The sequence below is a fragment of the Pollicipes pollicipes genome, unplaced genomic scaffold, assembly GCF_011947565.3.
Source record: "Pollicipes pollicipes isolate AB1234 unplaced genomic scaffold, Ppol_2.1 Scaffold_6138;HRSCAF=7277_pilon_pilon_pilon, whole genome shotgun sequence".
In the NCBI taxonomy this organism is placed as follows: domain Eukaryota; kingdom Metazoa; phylum Arthropoda; class Thecostraca; order Pollicipedomorpha; family Pollicipedidae; genus Pollicipes; species Pollicipes pollicipes.
Genome location: NW_023596818.1, coordinates 9449261 through 9470821, shown reverse-complemented (window position 1 = coordinate 9470821; position 21561 = coordinate 9449261). Strand labels below are relative to the sequence as shown.

Here is a 21561-nt window from a genome sequence, read left to right as displayed (position 1 = left end):
GGGGACCCGCCCCGACGCCGGGCCGCGTGCCGCCCACACTGAGCCGCGTCGGCCCGACCCAAACCTCGAGCCGCAGAGGAACACGGCGTCCATCGGGGCCGCACCGCCGACTAGGAGCCATGCCTCGGCTCGGCGCGCGCGCGCACGCCCTCGGATGCGGCGGTGTTCGGCTTCCACGTCTGACTGCGAGGAGGCGAGCGGTGTCCGCTTTTCGTCAGTGTGTTCGGAATAGTCAGTCCGTTTCGTTCCCAGGAGGGACAGGTGGTGGGTTTAATAGGTGGACTCAGTGAGCCTGCGGTCCGAAAATATACGGGACCTTATTTGGCTCAAGCCTTGATCTCCGCGAAGAAAAGAGGAGAGAAACACCAGGTGACTCCGAAACTATCGCTGAAATGTGGGAGTAGAAGACTGCTGAAAGATATTTCGCAATCAGTGGAGGTAGACTTCGAGCTACTTGATATGACTTATTTTCGTCTGTCAAATTTTCTCGAGGGCCGAGGCCCGCTGGAAGTAACTCACAACGAGAAATAGTTGTGCGACAAACAGTGACATGCCAGCAAGTGTATGAAATACGAGCTCGCTTCATTCTTGACACTGAACATATACTTAATCTGAGTACAGTTGGTATAACCTTAGCAACCATGCGAGGTACCTGCTCCATGGAAATGCAGACTGCTTCCCAGATGTCTAGAGTGACCTGGGTAAGGCGAACGCTGGCGGACATGCTAGACCGTGCCGTAAACTTTTCAGCTACGCGGAACCCCTGACCTGCAAACTTGAAACTTCACACTATCATTGGACGCAGCATGCCAAACGCAGCGATCCATGCAGTGTGGCGCCAGGCTGAAACCTGGACGACCAAGACTGGCATAAACAGCTGCAGAACCTGTGTGCTACCGGAAGTCGACACTTTTATGTATATGGCTATGACGTTATATTTATATATGGCATAAGAAATCACGAACAGATGCACTGTGAACAGATAACACCACTTCCGAACATGCCGGCGCCTTGAAGTTCGCTTTGTACACACGCAGAACACTCGCAATGTGTCGCGTGGTACATAGAATGCGAGATAAAGGTCGTTCTTCTATAGCTAATAGTGTCAAAACATTCGACGTCATACACATGCATTGCGAGCTACCAAAATGCATGAATGCCTAACTTCTGCTCATCGATATGTTTGCACGACGTGGCTGAATCAACCAGAGAAAAATGTGATGTTTTGAAGAAGCAAAACTCAAAGCAAGAATGCGTCAACAAAGTTATCAATTATCATTCCGTAAATACCGCGAATTCCTAACTAGAAATGCAAATGTCATCAGAGTAGAATCAGTCTGAAACAACACACCAAGAATGTACGAAACCAGGAGCTACAGCAGAACTAAAAAACGACCTGTGTGTCTTGTTATCTCCCACTGACAGCTGATCGTTTGACCTCAGGATCTCAGCCCATGAACCGTCCTTACAGATGTCCCTTCTGTATCCGATAACCTCAGTAAGAAGTATACAAGTCCTTATAAGAGTCAAGTCAAGCCAAGATAACCTCGGGTAACAAGTATACAAGCCTGTAAAAACAGCGGTAACCATGACAACAGTCTGTCACAAACAATCGAGCAGGTTCATGTCAATCTGCAACATGTGACTCCCGCCGCGAACTGCTGACTATCGGCATGCCCGTGCTTCAGATTCGGCGCGTCTGTGGCGATCGCCGGCTGACCAGACCGAGCCGTTCACGCCCGGCCGGCCCTGGCCGCCCGCCTACACGGCCGCCGAGCAGGCGCTCGACCTGCGCGTGCACCGCCGCCGCCGCCCGTCCAGCCCCGAGCGCACGCCCTCTCCGCCGGCCCGGGTGGCGCGCGGTGCCGGCTCGCCGCCGCCGCCGCCGCGCGCCTGCGTGTCCAGCTCTCCGCTGGCGCTCACCTACGTCTTCACCGCGCCGCCCGTCTGCAGCTCGGTCTGCAGCTCGCCGCCGCAGCTCAGCTCCGTCTGTAGCTCGCCGCCACAGCTCAGCTCCGTCTGCAGCTCGCCGCCACAGCTCAGCTCAGTCTGCAGCTCGCCGGCGTCGCCCGGTTCGCCGGAGCAGACGCCGCTGGCAAGACAGACGTCGGTGATCCGGCGCCTGGTGCTGGAGCCGCGGCCTGAGCCCGAGCCGGCGCAGCACCCGTGCGACGACTGCGGTCGCAAGTACAGCACCGCCTCCAACCTGGCGCGCCACCGCCAGCTTCACTGCCTGCCCGCAGACAAGAAGGTGAGTGGACGAGGCACGAGCATGGCACAGGGCATAGTGTGCCAGTAGAAGTCACGAGAAGCGTAGCGTGGCGAGAAGCGTAAGCGTAGTCTGTAGAGAATAAAATGATGTCACTACTTCTGAGGCTAGCCGTATGGCCGCTCTCTTCTGTCAAGACCTAGTGTCAGGTTCTCTTGCATTCTGTCGTGCGCTCTTGCCTTATTGCGGCGTCGTCTCGAGCTCCTTCCCTGTCACCACGTCACTTTCGCGGCCAGGCAGGAATTACCCCTGCTGCTTTGCCCTTGCTGCCACTTCTCCTCTTCCCCGCAACCCCGCCTGATGTCTACTCGCACTTACTGCTCTCAGAAGCAACGCGCAGAGACGTCACTCGTCCGATGCCAACCTCACACATTAACACCGGCCCCCTTTCACCAGGCACGCAAGTGTCCCGAGTGCGACAAGGTCTACGTCTCGATGCCGGCCTACTCGATGCACGTCCGCACGCACACGCAGGGATGCCGCTGCCCGTACTGCGGCAAGACCTTCTCGCGCCCCTGGCTACTGCAGGGCCACGTGCGCACGCACACGGGCGAGCGGCCGTTCCGCTGCTCCGTCTGCGCCAAGGCGTTCGCCGACAAGTCCAACCTGCGGGCGCACGTGCAGACCCACTCGAACGTCAAGCCGCACGTGTGCCAGCGGTGCGGCAAGGCCTTCGCGCTCAAGAGCTACCTGTACAAACACGAGGAGTCGAGCTGCATGAAGGAGCGGCGGCCGGGCCGCGCCGGCTTCAAGTCGTCGCCGGCCGCCGGTGGCGAGCCGGCCACCGATGCCAAAACCCAGGTTGTGAGTGCGGTGTGAGGACACGTTTGGCCACCATGCGTTTTCTCGAGGTCTTTTGTACATATTTTTATACGTGTTTTGAGCGCGATGACCAGCTGAGCTATGCCAATGTTCATGTGGTTGGCGCACGAGAGCACGAACAATTCGGAAAGGCTCAACAGGAATAGCTGCCCAGCCAAATCATCGAGGCTGTGTTTATTAGCTCATCAAATGAAAACCTCAAGCATCGGGACAAGCTGCGGCATGATCGATACGGCGGCCGACCACCTGAGGATCGGGTGGGCTTCGAGCCGTGATTTGGGCGGGTCGGAAAGCTTCTCACATCTCATGCGGTCACCGCAACTTGAGGCAGCTGATTCAACCGTGACAATCACGGACACTCGCATCGTACGCCAAGTGTTATCGCTAATGTGCTGGTTGGGACCAAATAATTCCTCAACGATCATAACGCACCCCGAGAGAGATCAAAGATGAGACAAAGCGCGTGAGCCGAGTGACTGTATTTTTGTAACGACGCAAATGAAATATTTTCTGACGGGCATTTATTCTCTCGATGTTTGCTGAGTACTCTAGTATCTGTACTGGCTGTGGAATAATTCCTTATATGCTCAGAATGCTCATTTCTAGTGCGTTTGTCTCGACAGACCACAGACCCGGCTCAACTAGCCAATGTATCGTGACAGGATGCAGCCGCGCCGGCTGTCCACTTTTTAGATACTTTTACAGGGCAAGTTTGCATGCATGTGCGTTGACTGTAGTTAGTTCATCGAGTTCCTTGTATTGAATTACGTTTGTATAGAGTGCGTTTGACGTTCATACGTATTTTCTATTTATGTGTTGTCACATTCACCGATGGATGCCAGGTATCAAGATCAAGATGTCCTCTACTAGCCGCATCCCCCTCGCCCTGCGTTTTTATGTTAGCCTCGAAGAGCACAAAGCTTTATTTTTGTTTTACTAGCTTTACGTAACTCTAGTCGAGTTTTGCCTAGTCATATTTCAAAGCCAACAAACGCTGGCATCCGCGCGCATCCACTCTGACGGAGTGCGGCGAGCCCTGTAATCTTTTCAAAGCTGAGGTCGTCGTGTACTTAGACGCTTCTTAAGCACCCTAGCGGAGTTCCTTCCTAGTCTCCACTTGTCCCACCGGACGTGTTTTCCTGCTGGTAAACACGTCAAAGGTTATTGCTATGCGAGCCTAGCGCAACGCGAGCCGCGGCACGCCAGCCTCTTGCGCGGCAGCTTTTCAATATTGCGCGTGGCAGCGTTGTTGCAGTTTTATGTCGGTCAGTACTGAGAGAAGAGGAGGGAATGTTGAACAAAAATAAGTCACCGCGTTTCAGTGCGGATGGTACCGTCTGAACGTTTGAGCGATACAGGTCACAGTTGTTATCGAAACAGCGTGTAGTTCGTTTAATGCAGACGGCGGAGAGATATTGCTTTCACGTCTTTATCGCCCCACCACATTTAACAAAGACGGCGTTCAAGTTTCGTCTTACTGAAATGCTATGCGCTTAACATCTTGCGTCTTGCAAAGACAATCGCCTCTGTTCGTTATTTACGTGCAAGGGCATGCTGTTGCTGACGTTGCGTTGACAGGCTACCGTTATGATGCGGGGATTTTGTACAGATAGCCGTCTTGATGACTATGGCATGATCTTACCTTTCACGAGTGTACCCTGTTCTCTGCATGAGCTTGCGATTTAGGTAGACGCAGTGATAGTTATTTGAGCCCTTGAAAGGCAGCTATGGAAAGAAGCCAAATACGAGGACGGTAATGATACTTGTTCACGCATGGTCGTGTCCCAGCCGAAACCTTCCAAAATCGTGTCACCAGCGCCAGTGGCTTCCACATTCTGATTACCACCACGCTTAGGACATAAATTATGACAGGTAGCGTGCATGTAAACGTTAAAAATACGAAACTTAAGCGGAAACTGGGCCCGGGCATTCGCCAGGTGTGGAGGCTCATCTACCCCAGCCTCCTTGTCAGGACGGAGCGCCTGGTACACGTGTGACGTCATGCGACCTTAACGTTGGTGGCGGTGCCTTGGCAGAGCCTGAAGCGGCGGGATCTTCAGCGCCGAATCTTAGTCAGTCATAGTACTTCTCGTTCGGAACAAGCGAGAAATGTCAATACTGTAGTTGTGGCCCTTCCACCATTTACAGCATTGTTTTGATACCAGTGTGGATTGAGCTACGCGTGCGACACGTGTCTGATCATGGAGTCTTTTGTAAATAAACTCGAAAATAATTACACGCATCGTTTCCAATACTGATCACTCGCGAGTGGCCCTGGTTCGTCGAAGCTGATCATAGCCAGCAACAGCATAAGGCGGTGATCATCTGTTGGCGTGGAGGTACCCCGCAGCAGTACGCTGTCGCCGGTCGGCTCCGGTAAGCTGGGCGGTGATGGCAAATCATAGCGTTATGGGCACCCGTAAGGCGAAAAGACGGGTCTTAGGCGTGGCTAAGTAAGATATCGAGTGGCGTGTTAACTAGTTTTTATATCAGTGAAAATTGTTTCGACATTGTGGGTTTTAGAACCCACAATGGGCGTTAAGACAGGCGTTTTTTCAGAGTGCCGGACACACGTGCATGGGCCCCATGATAGGCAGCATAGGACGTGTATCAGCTAACGTTAAACGTTACCACACCTTACATTACCATACCATAACTAACGCTATCACTGTCACTATCACTGCGACTACCAATGCCATGCCTACCAACACCTGTGTAAACAAACCATTACGGCGAATGCTGAAAGTAACCAGACTTCAATGTACTGGGAGGTACTGCCAACAAGAAGATAACGGGAAAGCAGTGGGATTTACTGTCACAATGCCCCCAGCACTCCATGTTTCAACGTAGTGCTCATGGTAACCATTGAATAAGGCTAAGCAAAATTGAAGCTTCAAAGACCTTAGGCGGTCGATTCAGGAAGCGTTTGAGCCCGTGCAGCACCTGCCAATAAAAGAGATCAGTATAACGCATCTTCCAGGCTCCTACATCCTTCCGCCCAATGCGCATTTCTAGGGTAAGGGTTATGCAAAACAAAGACGGCTATGTCGACAGGCTTCGTAAGGTCGCGCAGTGTTCGACGTTCTAATAATATATTTCAGTGATTGTTTCAGATTGACATTTCGTTTAACCAGTACCCCAGCTTTAACGCAAGTCAACTATTTTGCTCATAAACCTCATATAACCCACCATGCCGAAAAAACAAGAATTTGAGGCTTCTTTTGCTCATGGCAAGGATATGTTAAGAGCAAGCACACAAATCCTTTCTGACAGTTTCCTTAACACCTTTTGCAGACACTTATGAAAGCGCACCACAATTGACAATATTGTCATTCATGATCACCGCAGTAACCTACCTCCCCCACCCGCCTAAACCCCAAATGCTCTGGATGAATAACACGCGACTTCGCAGCGGTGCTAGCCCACCCCGAGCGTACAACACCCCAGACAACACAAGTCCTTCTTGTTGGCTGGCGATGTCTCTTAGGTAAAAGTGGCTCCGTGTTCAGGCACAGCCCGGAGGCTTGTTTAGGCGTCGGGCGCCAGCATCGGCGTGATTCAGCAGCGGAGCGTTGGCGGCAGCCTGACCGCGGAGGGGGGCTGCTCGGGACCGGCGCCTGTCCAGGCGTCCATCCTGCAGTTCCTTATTCGGCACGAAGCGAACCACCAGCCTTTGGCTCTGGCGCGCAGATACACAGACAGCTTCAGGTTACACCAAATCCTGGACGCCGCCGACAGTCTCCCAGTCGGTGGCTGAGAGCGGAGGCCCGCAACAGAGCCGCCCAAAACAAAAACGTCGATGGCTTATGAGCAGCCGTTCTAAAAGATTACCATAGCGCATACCTCAGGCGAGGCAATCGACCATGGCCTCAATACCATACCAGCATTAGTTTCTGCTCGATTTATTGCGCTTATTCATAGCTCCCTGCAAGCATCTGGCCATTTTTTGGTCTGGAAGGCAAAGCAAATCAAGCCAGTGTAAAAACACAATAAATGAACATACAAAACACTTCATATACGCACCACGTACGACAAATTACGTAAGTCATGTTTCATGTTGCTTGCATCTTTCACACCTGTCTACTTAATTGTACTTCCCATCAGCGTGATTCCAGGCATCAGTTCAACCAAGACAAACGAACAAACGTCATAATAACTTCCGCCGGTTTCAACAGGTAAGACACATTTGGCAAATGCAATTTCACATTTTGATTCCCATCTCCAGTACAAAACATTCCTCGGTAGCCTACAAGGGCAGTCGCACACAAGAGACCTCATCACGAATAAGCGCGTACGATGCACACGAGATTTCTTCGCCAAAACGTTCGTAATCGGCACCGACAGCAAGAAGTACCACATTCAAAACGTCTGCAATATTTCGGAACCGACCGACGCTTCAATCGACCAACACACGTCACATCCCTCAACGCCCGTTAAGTAGTTAACTCGCACCAAGTGCGATGCTAACTACGCTGATCCCACGGCTTGCACTATCTACAGCTGCTAGTCTACGCTCCAGCAAAAATAGATGGCCTCATATTTTCATCAAAGTGGAGTGGGAGCAATACCCCGTCGAAACGTGCAGTTTCCTCTCTGGCATGTTAGTCGTTACGAGAAAGCTGGGCTGCTGCACGTCAACAGCGAAGCAGACCGGCACCGGGCCTGCGGGCGGACACAGCGCGTTCGCAGCTCCGAACTTGGCGCCGCTATCCGAAACCGAAACAAGCCCGGCGGGACACACAGCGGCACTCGGGGGACGCGGTCCAGGCGACGCCACCAGGGGCCACGCCGACGCGCGGGGCTGACGGCTCACGCGCCGGCGCAGCGGCACGCACAGAGCGGCCAGACGGACCGCGAGCGTAACAAAGCCGGGCCCGGAGGACATTACGGCGGAACAAACACACATGCAGGGCCAGAGACCGACAGATCGGGTACGGAGGACCGGCAGCAGAGCAAGCCGACCACATCACATTTCAGCGCAACCGAACGGAACGTGCAGACTCCCGCTGGGAGAACGCGGCACGTGGAGCAAGGCGGTGACGTCACCTGTTCAAGGCATGCGATTGGTCTCGTGCGTATCGTGCTCGTGGCACCTACCAACGGTACGTGTACGGTCGCCGACACCTCACAGACAGCGGCTGACGGATCAGAAGCGTGGTTTTGCACTCTTGGTAGCAGTGTGCCTGTCACACGGCAAGAATGCATCGCACCAACGGCATATTCTAATGGTGCATGCGGCTCGACCCACAAAACCATACGCCTGCATACAGCGCTAATAGCAAGGAAGCAAACAAACCACGCGACGTACGCGGCGGCTAATGTCCAGTCTACGACTATAGCGCACAACTAAAACGGCTATCAGGGAGACTTTCACGTATGGCACAATGTGTGAAGCCACAGTGACCAACAAGGCGCCGCGAGAAACGCCATGGATCTCACACCTTCGTACGGCCCGAACATGCAACGTGCCTACGGCACAGTGGCATCGACACATTCGACACGAGACACTAGCAACTACCTGGCTGCTACGGTGGTTTGTAAGGGGTGTAGGCATCAGCGTACAGCGGCAGCCGGCGGCTGGAGATCCAGCGGGATGGGCCCGCCTGGGGCCCGACGCTACGCCGAGAGGACACCGTTTGAGGAGCAGTTCCGGGTCCTGGTGGTCCTCAGAACAGCGCGGTTCGAAGCTCGTTGAGACTCATGGCTGAGGTCGGCGGCTTCAGTGACTGGAGCAGCGTTCATGCGCGGCGGACTCAGATGTGCCGAACCATCTGGCACCTCGCCGCCACAAGGCACCGATTTCTTCGGAGTCGCATGGGAGCGCACTGTCCTGGTCCCGCCACCACAGTGGCGACCGCAGCAACCCCGCCGCCACCTGCGGCGGGCCGCAGCCCGAGGCCGGCGCGCCGTGGCCGGCATCTGACGGCCCCCGCCAGGCACCCGAGCCGCCGCACGAAACCCCGAGCACGCTCAGCGCCCTCCGCACCTCGGCACTGCGACCGACTCCAGCAGAGCGCGGGTGGGGCCACCACACGCCAGCCTCGCGAAGGGACCGGCACCCGCGGCCGGCGCCGTCTCACAAGCGGCACGCTCCAATGGCGCGCATACTTACAAAGCTTCACTTGCGCGCTTGTCCACTTACAAAACCGGCGAAGTCTCACCAACGGCTCGCGCGCGGTAAGGCACATGTACAAAAATCGGCATATTCACACGTTACGTAGACATGCAGCGGACGCACAGCCCGTCCATCGGTAAACGTGCCCACAGCCAGCCCGCCAGAGGAGCAGCGGGCCGACGGCGGCCAGCGAGCCTGCTGGCGCCGTCCGGCACCAGATGGCAGCATCTCCCGGTACCTCTGCGCTGATGACACGGCGACGCGCGCCGTCCGCCGCCAGAGGGCAGCCTCTTCGCTACTTCCGCGCCGGAGCCTCGGCGGCGGCGCGTCGGCGCGGCCGCTACAGGTCCACCTTGTTGTTGGCCGGCTTGATGGCGCCCTCTAGGCGAACGAGGGACTTCTTAAGCCGCAGCGCCGTCAGCCGCACCATGGCGCTGTGGTGCCAGCACTCCTTCATCAGCTTGGCCATGCCGACCAGAGTCTGCCGGCGGGCCGCGGCCAGCGACAGTCAGGTCACGGGCCCAGCACGGCGTCAGGTCAGGCCGACCAGCGGGCGGAGGAGCGGGTCACGGGTCAAGAACACTCGCGGTGTGGGGTCAGGGCCGAGCCGCGGCGAGCAACGGTCAGGGTCACGAGACACGGCCCGCTGAGGTCAAGTCGACGTTCAGGGTAAGAAGATGCCCACGATGTCAGGTCAAGCGGACCACGCCAGACTGCGGTCTAGATCAAGTGACACGCACGCTATCGGGTTGAGAGGACGCAACACACTCGACAGGACCGCAGTACACACTGCAGGGGTCGCACAGCCGTGTCGGGGTATCTCTGTTACCAGCATATATAACTGGCTGCACCCAGTCCTTAGTATCGCAACTGCCTCTGTCAGCTGTGCTGAGGGTTATGATTGATAAATGGCTAGGAATACATACAGCTGCCATGAAGACAATTAATGATTAATGACTAGGAATACATCCAAATGTGATGGGGGTCACGATCGATCAATAGCTGATCATCATTCAGCTGTGATGAGGGTCACGATTGATCAATGGCTAGGAATACATACAGCTGTGATGAGGGTCATGATTGACTAATGGCTAGGAATACATACAGCTGTGATGAGGGTCATGATTGACTAATGGCTAGGAATACATCCAGCTGTGATGAGGGTCATGACTGATCAATGGCTAGGAATACCTACAGCTGTGATGGGCTCATGATTGATCAATGGCTGATCATCATCCAGCTGTGATGAGGGTCATGACTGATCGATGGCTAGGAATACATACAGCTGTGAGGAGGGTCATGATTAATGAATAGCTACGAATATATACAGCTGTGATGAGGGTCATGATTGATCAGTGACTAGGAATACATACAGCTGTGATGGAGTCATGATTGATCAATTGCTGGGAATATACACAGCTGTGATGAGGGTCATGATTGATCAATAGCTAGGAATACATTCAGCTGTGATACGCGTCATGACTAATCAATTGCTGGGAACATGCCTAGCTTTTTAGCAGCCTGGACTCAAGGTTTAGAACCAAAACACTGCTACTCAAGCGCAATGGGCGGATGGATCGAAAGGTTGCCTGCTGATTGCTCATGGCCTTGCACAGTTAACTTCAGTCAGCACAGAACAATGCCCAGGAACACCGGCATCGGTCGGTCGTCCGAACCATTATGGGGAGCGACGCCCTCTCCCTCCCCGGCCCACGTCCTGTGTCGCCTCACCGGCCAGAAGTCCGGATCCCAGCCCGCCCTCCCCACCGCAGGTCCTCCTGCGTCGCCCCACTGACCGGGTGTCCGGACCCCAGCCCGCCCTCCCCACCGCAGGTCCTCCCGCGTCGCCCCACTGACCGGGTGTCCGGACCCCAGCCCGCCCTCCCCACCGCAGGTCCTCCCGCGTCGCCCCACTGACCGGGTGTCCGGACCCCAGCCCGCCCTCCCCACCGCAGGTCCTCCCGCGTCGCCCCCACTGACCGGGTGTCCGGACCCCAGCCCGCCCTCCCCACCGCAGGTCCTCCCGCGTCGCCCCACTGACCGGGTGTCCGGACCCCAGCCCGCCCTCCCCACCGCAGGTCCTCCCGCGTCGCCCCACTGACCGGGTGTCCGGACCCCAGCCCGCCCTCCCCACCGCAGGTCCTCCTGCGTCGCCCCACTGACCGGGTGTCCGGACCCCAGCCCGCCCTCCCCACCGCAGGTCCTCCTGCGCCGCCCCACTGACCGGGTGTCCGGACCCCAGCCCGCCCTCCCCACCGCAGGTCCTCCTGCGCCGCCCCACTGACCGGGTGTCCGGACCAGTGATTTGGGATCACCGGTCGGTGCTGGTCAACGCATACGATCTTGCGCATGTCGTCGAAGCCCGGGTCGGCCGGCACGACGTCGTGGTAGGGCGGTCGGTACGGCTCGGCCCGGCCGCTGGACGAGCAGCGGCGCGTCACCTCCCACATCACCAAGCCGAACGCGTACATGTCCGACTTGAGGAACGACTCGAACGACTCCTTGTTGATGCTGTCGGGCAGAACGACCAGGGATGAGTACAGCGGCGAGGCGTCTGACCCAGGATGGAGACGAGAAAACGAAACACCTGAAAACTAAACCACCAGGTGCCCACGTCTCATCGGTTGTAACTTACCTCTCGTCCAACACCTTGATCTGCATGCAACGTCGAGTGTCCGTGTTCTCACCTCTCGTCCAGCACCTCAATCGACATGCAACGTCGAGTGTCCGTGTTCTCACCTCTCGTCCAGCACCTCGATCGGCGTGTAACGCCGGGTGTCCGTGCTCTCACCCCTCGTCCAGCACCTCGGGTGGCATGTAACGCCGGGTGTCCGTGTTCTCACCTCTCGTCCAACACCTCGATCTGCGTAAGACGCCGGATGTCCGTGTTCTCACCTCTCATCCAGCACCTCGGGCGGCATGTAGCGGCGTGTGCCGACGCGCAGGTTGTTGCCGAGGTCGATGTGGCCCTGGCGGTGCGTGACGGCCAGGCCCAGGTCGGCGATCACGCACTCGCCGTTGTTCTTCACCAGGATGTTCTTGGTCTTGATGTCCCGGTGCGCGATCGCCGGCTTGCCCTGGACACAAACACGCATGTGTCGAACTGACGAACGGACACCACACAAACCATACGAACAAACACTGTTGGGGAGATCCAGGAAAATCAGGGACAGTTTCGATCAGGGATGACAATCAGGGACAGCCTCTATTTTCACCGTGACTTAGTTGCACGAGTCGCACTGCCCAGCGCAGTTAGGATCGTATTTCCCACCCAGTATGGCTGGCGCCTGGACAATGAACGCTTTCTTCGTCACACGTCACCGAAACTGAGATAGTGCTCAAAACCTTGACAGTAAAATTATTTGCAGAGTATTTCTACCATGCCACCAATAGCCATAACGAGGCCGTCCGATGTAAAGATAGTCCTTCACATCATCCTCCGGAGAGTTCATCACAGCCGCCGTCATCCCCCGGGGAGCCATCACAGCCGCCGTCATCCCCCGGAGGGCCATCACAGCCGCCGCCGTCCTCCTGTGAGCCACCACAGTCGCCGTCATCCCCCGGAGAGCCACCACAGTCGCCGTCATCCCCCGGAGAGCCACCACAGTCGCCGTCATCCCCCGGAGAGCCATCACAGCCGCCGCCGTCCTCCTGTGAGCCACCACAGTCGCCGCCGTCCCTCTGGGAGCCATCACAGCCGCCGCCGTCCCCCTGGGAACCATCACAGCCGCCACCGTCCCCCTGGGAGCCACCACAGATGCCGCCGTCCCTCTGGGAGTCACCACAGCCGCCGCCGTCCCTCTGGGAGCCACCACAGCCTCCACCGTCCCCCTGGGAGCCACCACAGCCGCCGCCATCCCCCTGGGAGCCACCACAGCCGCCGCCGTCCCTCTGGGAATCACCACAGCCGCCGCCGTCCCTCGGGCGCGATGCTCCGTCGTGCCCTCGGCTCACCTGCGTGCCGTGCAGCTCCGAGTGCAGGTGATTCAGTCCGTTAACGGCCGAGATGAGCAGCAGCAGGCAGTGGTCGAGCGTGAGCGTCTGGCGGTTCAGGTGGTCGTATAGCGAGCCCAGCGGGTGGTAGTGCGCCACCAGCAGCAGCTGCGTGCACGAGTTGCGCGACGCCATGTCCGAGCCCAGGTAGCCCAGGATGTTGGCGTGGCGCAGCATGGCGGTGCTGCCGGCAGCGGGGCACGGGGGGTAACGGGCGTCAGGCGAGCGGACGCCGCCCGGCCCTGAGAGCAGCGCCGCACAGTGGCGGCCGCCCCACTCAACACTCCCCGCTGGTGTTGTTCAGGTGGCGCCAGCGCTGCGGCCACGGACAACACGGCTGGCAGGCAGAAAGCACAGATCGACCCCAGCCTGGTCAAGAAAACAAGAAAACAAAAAGGATGCCCGGTGTTTGTACTTGCAATGCTTCCTGTCAGTTTGTGGAACATTCAGCGGTTTCGCAGTATATGATGACTATCTCTCTGGTGGAGGAGAAGAGGAGCAAATAACACTGGATTACGGGCAGCTCATTCAAGCTCACCAACAATACAAAGACAATGCAACAGAGGCAAACAAGCGAAACAAGATCAATGGCATGTGCTCGGACGCACATACCGAAGTCAGCGTACTGTTCACTTCTAATACGCGCCATTCCAAACGCAAGTAATATATCATTTATCCAAAATATGTACGCTATATGCACTGCAGCAGTAATGCAATGGTCTATGTCTCATAGCGCCTTGTTTCCATCAGCTGTTTGTTTTCGCCTGGTAGCGTTCATAGAGGAGATCTGGCCGAGTCCACCTGTAGATCTCGGTCTCGCGGGTCCAGGTCCATCTCTGCTCTCAGCTCCCCAGCAGGGGAGACCTGGCCCAGCTCACCTGTAGATTTCGATCTCGCGGGTCCAGGTCCATATCCGCTCTCATCTCCCCAGCAGAGGAGAGCTGACCGAGCTCACCTGTAGATCTCTGTCTCGCGGGTCCAGGACGCCTCGTCGCGCGAGTAGAAGATCTTGACGGCCACGTGATCGCCCTGCCAGACGCCGCGCCACACCTGGCCGTAGCGGCCGTTGCCGACGCACTCCTCCAGCGTGATCTCCTTGGCGAGCGTGCGCTGGATGAGCAGCGGCAGGCCCGAGCCCGAGCCGGACGTCATCGAGTGCTCCAGCACCTCCTGTCGGCGCCCGACCACACGCGTCAGTCGATCCCCAGCCCGGGCCGGCCGCCGCCCGCGCCAGGGGAACGGCGCGGACCGTCCGATCCAGTGCCAGTCGGACCGTATTGTACGGTACGAAGAACGAGTGGAGCCGAAAAGACCACGCATGATAAACTACGATCATATGACACATTTGGTTTAAAGAATACTTTGTTTTTGGGGTCTTTCTTGGTCTTCCATACCGACAAACAGACATAAGGCGAGTTGGCCTGTCCCGGCGTCGTGCCTGCCGTCCCCCCCCCCCCCCCCCCCCCCCTCCACACTACACACACTGGCGCCCAATGACTGCTCCCAGGGGCTGTCCTACGAGTGGAGGCCCCAGCACACACGTCTGCCACACCAGCGGGGTCTGGTGGGTCGAACATCACCGGCCGGGCGGGTTGGCCACTGTCTACCACCCGCTGCCGTACCCGGAGCGTGGAGTCCCCCGTCTGCCGGGCGCGGATCATCTCGTCCTCCAGTAGCTGGGACGAGCCGAGCATCGGCTTCTGTGCCTCGCCGGCGTCGGCGGGGCCGGCGCGCCGGTGACGGTGGCGCCGCCACAGCCAGACCAGCAGCAGCACCCCAAGCGCCAGCAGCAGCAGCGCCACCGGCGCCAGCGCCGACAGCACCAGCCGGCCGTAGTACTGGCTCGACGAGACGCCGGAGCCAGGCTCTGCCGGGCGGGAGAGCACGGGTGGAGAGACGCAGCGGGCGGAGAGGCGCAGCCGGCGGGGAGACGCAGCCGGCGGGGAGACGCAGCCGGCGGGGAGGCGCGGCCGGCGGGGAGGCGCAGCCGGCGGGGAGGCGCAGCCGGCGGGGAGACGCAGCCGGCGGGGAAACACTGCCGGCGGAGAGGGCCGACACCGCCCAGCGTCATACCACGCACGGCTGTGCCAGGATTGAGCACAGCGAGCGGCGCCAGAGGGGCTCCGCGTCCCCCGGGCGTCGGTGACAGCACCGGACGGGTCAGCAGAAGAGAGCGGATGAGCGGCAGTTCGCCACCGACAGATGAGCGACAGCGACAGCTCGCCACCGCTGCCCGGCGGCCAAAACCTACCGCGGCAAATGTACGGGACATTCAACGGCAAATCCCATCACGGAAAGACATCATCTTTGGCAACATGCAAACATATTCGTCAAATGTAAAGCCATAGAGAAGTCCACATGCGCAACTCGCACTATTCAACATGTCATTTAAATATCGTGACACACCCAGCTCAAACAACAGCTGGAAAGGAAAAAAGAACACAGCCTGAGCAGCACGAGACACCAGAAAAATATCTCCAGCACTCCACTTCGCACACAGGGCCTTACCCTCGAGCTCGGGAAGTACGGGCAGGGCGGGGAACTCGCCGTCGTTGCAGTTGTTGCCCTCGCAGCAGTGGAACGCGTACTGGTACTCCTTCCGCTTGAACTTCTTGGTGCGGCAGAAGAAGAGCACCTTGTTCACTTCCGTGATGCAGCCGCGCGCGCGGTGCGGCTGTCCGCCGAAGTCTTCACTCTGGTCCAGCGCCGAGAAACACTGGAGGCCCGACACCGAAGCGCGTCATCTGTCCGCCCCACGTTCCAGCACCCCAGCCGGTCTCGCCGCCGGCTGGACGGCCAGGGAACGTCCGGCGACGAGCCCGCCGCCGCCTACAACACCAACAAACCAAACATCCCGGTCCCGACGGTAGGGTGACCGACGACGCGGCCCTCCTCGCCAGCGGCAGGGCATCGGACAGCGAATCGGGCCGGCTCCGGACGCCGGGCAGCGGGCCGAGCCGGCTCCGGGCGCCGGGCAGCGGGCCGAGCCGGCCCCGGGCGCCGGGCAGCGGGCCGAGCCGGCCCCGGGCGCCGGGCAGCGGACCGAGCCGGCCCCGGGCGCCGGGCAGCGGGCCGAGCCGGCCCCGGGGGCCATGCCGCAGCGTCGGCCGTCTCCGGCGTACGGCGTCAGCCTCCGGGCGGCCGCCTTGGCCCGGCGGTGCATACTCGGAGAACACAACGTCTACGCACGGTCACATGAAAAATGTCACCCATCCCATCCCCACCCCCGCGGTAGACGAGGCACATGCGAACATGCGGTGGAGCCACACACGGTGAACGCTGACCACAGCGGGAGACACGCACCGTGTCGGTCCGGTGACCTGGCGCCTTATGTCAGGGAAGACCGACTCATATGTTCGGAGTTCACTCCCGCCACATTTTCGGACTACACACCATCCCTTCGGCAGTCTGCACAGAGCATATAAAAGTATCACATGTTAACCTAATTCTAAGACCAAACGCAGGAGCTGCTCCACATCCGTCATTAACTGTTTACCCCCCAGGTGGCCCACAACACACAAAAGCGGCGACATAGTCCCCTACCCTGAGTGCTCCGACGCATTCGGTGATTTCGTCGCAGGGGTGGTTGCACTGCCAGCAGCTGTACTTGTCCAGCGCCAGGTCGGCCAGCAGCGTGCTCTCGGAGAGCCGGTCCAGCAGCGAGCCGCCCGCCTCGGCCGAGTCGTTGAGCGCGGCCAGCGGCGGCGCCGTGCCGCGCTCCATCGCGGCAGCCCCGCGCCCTGCCGGCGGCGCCTCCCGTCAGTGACGGCGACACGGGCTGTGCCGCCGGGACAGGTGAGCCGGCACCGGCTGACAGCGCGGACGTCGCGTGCAGTGCCGCCCCGCTGATGGCCGAATGTGACGGCATGGGGATGGAGACGCGAGACTGCCGCTCACCACAAGCTATGGGCCTGCTTTCCTAGATATATTCCGGCTGACCCTGAAGAAGGAAGAACCCAGGCACTGGCCAGAGTCGAGCTCAAGGATCCAGTAGTGACCAGGACACAGCATTTGACTGTACTGGGAACAACAGCAGGAGGCATGCTCCGCCAGAAGATAATCCGAGGTTCGGCCTGATGTTAGGTCATGACCCAGCAAGGTCGAGAGTCAGTCTGCACTAATGCCGGGTGATCCAGCGAGAACCAAGACTCAGGTTGCAACTGCATCACTGATACCACCAAGAACCATGTCCCAGTCGGGAATCATATCAATGAAGCAAAAAGGCAGAGCTCTTAGCTCAAATTCTCACCAGGCACCAGTATTCATACCTTATGCTTTTTTATGGGATGACAAGCCATCGTCAATAGTTTTAAATGGGATGATAAGCCAGATTCAATAGGCAGAATGCACAATCTCTCAGGCCAGCCTCTGGGGTCCTGGCTTGTGAAAATAAGCCTAGACTGACCAGCCGTGTTCTGCCATGCAAGTTTAAAGCATTAATAAATGAGACAAAACCTTAAAAATTCAAACAACAAGCCAAAGCTGCACATACATCATGTCATATGACTACGAACTTGGTTCGCAAAGGGCATCACAGATCACACCACAAACTAAGCCTGTAGTGGTCACAGAAGCAAAACTTAACTGGATCTTTACTGAAATTGCTGGATAAGGAGGGCTCAGACAATGCTCCACTGGCACACAAAGCCTTATTGCAGATCCTAACAATCCTACTTGAACAGCTGTCTGTCTCTGGTGAACAAGCTACACTGGTATATATGACAGGATCATGGCATTAATTTTGTAAAAGTTATAAGGAAAACCCATTGTATGGCATTGCCATCAGGTGTGCCACATCCAACCTCACCGACTGAGATAAAATGCTGTTGTTTTTACAAGCTGATATATTCATTATACATTCATTTTCCCTGGCCTGCAGCCTATGTCTCACCCGGCGCTAGCCGCCGTACGGCACCGCACACCCGCAGGTCAGGCCAGGGTCACGTGACATAACCTGATCCCGTGTCCTTGCGAAACGCCGAAGATACAGTCACCACCACTGCTACCACCTCTGGCAGACCACCAGCTCATGCGGCAACAGTGAGCACATCCAAGGCGACCATCCATTTAGTCCAGATCTTGTTCCGTTTTCTTTTTATTATTTGCTGCTCTTTTAGGATGAAAGAGTTCAGTTTGGCAATGGCGTTTCTGGTAGCCATTTCGCATTCTGCTCCATTTTGGTGACATATGAAAAGACGTGTCCCACCTTTGGGGCATATTTTAGAAACGCATTCCAGTGAAACCTTGATACCGTAAAAATGGCCCTATTCCTCATAGAAAACCACGAGAATAGAGAGATACATGCGCCGATATTTCCGCAAAATACATTTATCAAAACAAATATCAGTAACAAATGTTGAAAAAAAATGAAAAATCAAAATAGGGTCGGTGGCCACTTTTGAACTTGCCACTAATAGTCATTTTGATAAAGGCATGTCACTGAAATATCAACACATCTATCTCTCCATTCTCCTGGATTTTCTTAGAGGAATATTGTAACTACCATCTTATTTATATGCACAACATTCCTTTCAAATGCACTTATCAACAAATCTCAGGACCACTTACATCTAATAATAGCACTGGGTAGTGCCACTGCAGCATCATCAAGAGATAATAAAGGCATCAACTTTCACTATCTTTTAGTCCAAATTAAGCTGGCAATGCTTAGTTGCCTCACTACTTCTTCCTTTCTTAGTAGCCCCAGAGTGCATCCTGAGCCCACAACCGCGCTGTCGCGAATGCCATTGTCATGGCGACGGCACAACCTGCTGAGGACTGTCATCTCCTGTTACGGGTCAGATGTACCACTTTTGAGCTGTTTTAATCCACACATTGTGGACCTGCAGAGTTTGACATTCTAACTCCACTGGTATGAATGACTTAAGTACAAGAGAGTGCTTGTGAATGGCTCAGTTACCAAGAAGCACACAGGTAGAAGTTTAACCCAGAGTGTCATTACAGAACATGTGATACTATGGTTCCCAAAGCCAAAGTGTGCTCCAAAAAAGGCTCTGTGGTTAATGCAATAGGGGAAAAATCAAAGCCTTAGAAGCAAAGTCAACCATTTGTTGAATTCATGGGATAATAGGCTCATCTTTGCATATTTTTTCATGAGTGTTCATGTGTTTAAGGCCTTTATGGCATTAATTACTCAAGTATTTAGACAACTTTGTGTGTTGCAAACATCACACACATGCTTGCACACATACATGCATGCACACATTCAGAGAAATCAAGAAAATTGAAATGTATGACTGTCACAGTGGTGAGCTGGGAGTTCAATGAGGTTCCTACCACGACAGCACCATTGGAAATAAAATTCTGAGCTAGTCAGAAGGACTTCAAGAAAACTGGCATCACCAACCAGACATGTCTGATCTGATAAGTAAAATGTATGAAAAGGTGACATACTCCTTTTATTGCCTGGTCTGTCTCATAATGTTCCAAGGCACAAAATGTAAGTTTGCAGGCCTGCACATCTAAACAGCGAAGCACACTGAGAGGGGGATGGAGAGAACCCCCCCATGTTCCAAAGATGGACCTGATCCAACATGCTGACATCCTGATCCAACACATATATACTAATTTTAGGAAGGAATTATATATATATATATATATATATATATAAATCCTCACACAAGGAATCTAGGTATCTAGGTATCAAGGTATCAAGGTAACAAGGTCAGAATTAAGTTCTGATGTTTTGCGAACAAACCCATGAAAGCTACAATCCAGGGTCTGGTATTTACACCAGCAATATAAGTAGGAGCCAGGTTAGGTTCTTTGAAATTATAATTTTTCACACTTATTACCACTCATATTTAAGTTGCCATGCCAACCAAACATGAATAACACAGAGCCCATATTATCCTTCATCAGCTAATACCAAGATATCAAGCTCTCAAACTGGGGTAAGGAGATCAGGCTGAATAAATGCATACCTATGCAAGCATTTAGCCAAATACAAATGAATCTCAAGTGCAAACTGCAACAAAGTGGTAAGCACCCTCCAGCACAGATGCACATATTATTTGTCTTGTCAAATAAACCAAGTGAGATAAATAACTTGAATGGACAAATAGCTAACAAAGTTGGCAGCATCAGCAGATAACTTCAATGAGTTCTTTGATCTGGGAATGAGAAATGATTGTGCAAACTTATAAAACCAAGGTGTACATGGGTAAAAAACACATTCATGCCATGCAACCATGCATGCATGTGTGCAATATGATTCTAGATACACTAAAAACAAGTATCATGCTCATCTGCCTGGCAAGTATTTCAGTTTTCACTCTTCAAGCTAAGAGACACAGACCAGCATTTCCTTCAAATGTTGATCAACAGTGTAAAAAGTGATGGTGATGAAGATGGTCCTTTAAATAGTAGACAGATTGCTAGCTTAAACATTGAAACTGAAGATGTCACACCCATCCAGATAACCTTTCCAATCTTTAGGCCTAACCTTCCCAATCTTTAACCTTAACCTTAACCTTTCCAATCTTTAACCTTGACCTTAACCTTTCCAATCTTTAATCCAGATACCTTTCCCATAACATGGAGGCAACATGTGGAAGAAGAGCTTTAATCAAAACAAGTAAGTGACAGAAAACATATTAATATTACTGAGCTTTTGGTTTTGCTCAATGCACTATGCTGCTGGGGTTTCAAGGGGGCCATTCTCCAAATAGGAATGTTATACAGGTAAGGTGTATACCCATAGTCAATAACTAAGCAAAACACTCATTTGACAGAAAGCAGAAAAGCCATGTGCCCACCAAATGAACCGCAAAATCATCCATCAACTTTTAGTAGTGCACTGCAGATACGTTTTTCGAGAGCCCTATCACTTTCGCATGCCTCTCAAATCATCACAGGCAAAATATTTTTCTTCGACAACAGATGAGAAAATAGCAACCCAGTCCTTACCTTCTTCTTGTATATAAGCTTTCCACCTAACTGGCACCAAAAAAACGGCCCGCTCACAATTAAGGATGCTAGGACCAGAGCCACGAGATGCCTGAAATGCCCGTGCAAAATAACCCTACGATTAACACGAATAATACCACGACCACAAATAACACGAATTATTTCTTGACAATAATGACGCATTTCGAGCTGACTGCTAAATTCAACGCTTTGTGCAAATTCGTCAACTTTTCTTTACGCTGGGCCTGTTCAAACCATGAATCTGGCGTTTCTGGCGTAATAAGGGAGCCAGCAGACTACCCCTTTCAAAGCGAATTGGCTAAAGTCACTACCATTCCAGAAAATAGCTATATTTCGTCAGGATTGCAGCTTACAGTGTGCAATTCGGAAAGTGCCTTTGCTATTGCTGTCAACTCCATGATCCTGTTCGAAG

At 54.9% G+C, this 21561-nt stretch overlaps 2 protein-coding genes across 2 annotated transcripts; one reads left to right on the top strand and one right to left on the bottom strand.

Moving 5' to 3' along the window:
• The first annotated feature begins 1673 nt into the window (after positions 1–1673).
• On the top strand, positions 1674–5311 carry LOC119106171 (zinc finger protein SNAI2). The gene is made up of 3 exons (XM_037229780.1): positions 1674–1693; positions 1906–2251; positions 2666–5311. The coding sequence occupies exons 1-3, from the start codon at positions 1674–1676 to the stop codon at positions 3086–3088; spliced, it is 789 nt and encodes a 262-aa protein (XP_037085675.1). The 3' UTR covers positions 3089–5311.
• Positions 5312–6976: 1665 nt separating this feature from the next.
• On the bottom strand, positions 6977–21273 carry LOC119105872 (activin receptor type-1). Its single transcript, XM_037229425.1, has 9 exons — positions 21129–21273; positions 16743–16939; positions 15708–15915; positions 14822–15066; positions 14155–14369; positions 13161–13383; positions 12102–12283; positions 11492–11717; positions 6977–9687 (listed from the first exon to the last, which is right to left on the bottom strand). The coding sequence occupies exons 2-9, from the start codon at positions 16920–16922 to the stop codon at positions 9547–9549; spliced, it is 1620 nt and encodes a 539-aa protein (XP_037085320.1). The 5' UTR covers positions 16923–16939; positions 21129–21273; the 3' UTR covers positions 6977–9546.
• Between the last annotated feature and the right edge of the window lie 288 nt (positions 21274–21561).

Excerpts from the sequence above, each read along its gene's own strand:
- LOC119106171 (XM_037229780.1), top strand. The coding sequence starts at position 1,674 with ATGCCCGTGCTTCAGATTCG. Across the intron at positions 1,694-1,905 it reads ATGCCCGTGCTTCAGATTCG|CTCTCCGCTGGCGCTCACCT; the intron begins GCGCGTCTGTGG and ends CTGCGTGTCCAG. Across the intron at positions 2,252-2,665 it reads GCCTGCCCGCAGACAAGAAG|GCACGCAAGTGTCCCGAGTG; the intron begins GTGAGTGGACGA and ends CCCTTTCACCAG.
- LOC119105872 (XM_037229425.1), bottom strand. The coding sequence starts at position 16,922 with ATGGAGCGCGGCACGGCGCCGCCGCTGGCCGCGCTCAACGACTCGGCC. Across the intron at positions 15,067-15,707 it reads CGTACTTCCCGAGCTCGAGG|AGCCTGGCTCCGGCGTCTCG; the intron begins GTAAGGCCCTGT and ends CCCGCCCGGCAG. Across the intron at positions 12,284-13,160 it reads CGGAGCTGCACGGCACGCAG|GGCAAGCCGGCGATCGCGCA; the intron begins GTGAGCCGAGGG and ends GTTTGTGTCCAG.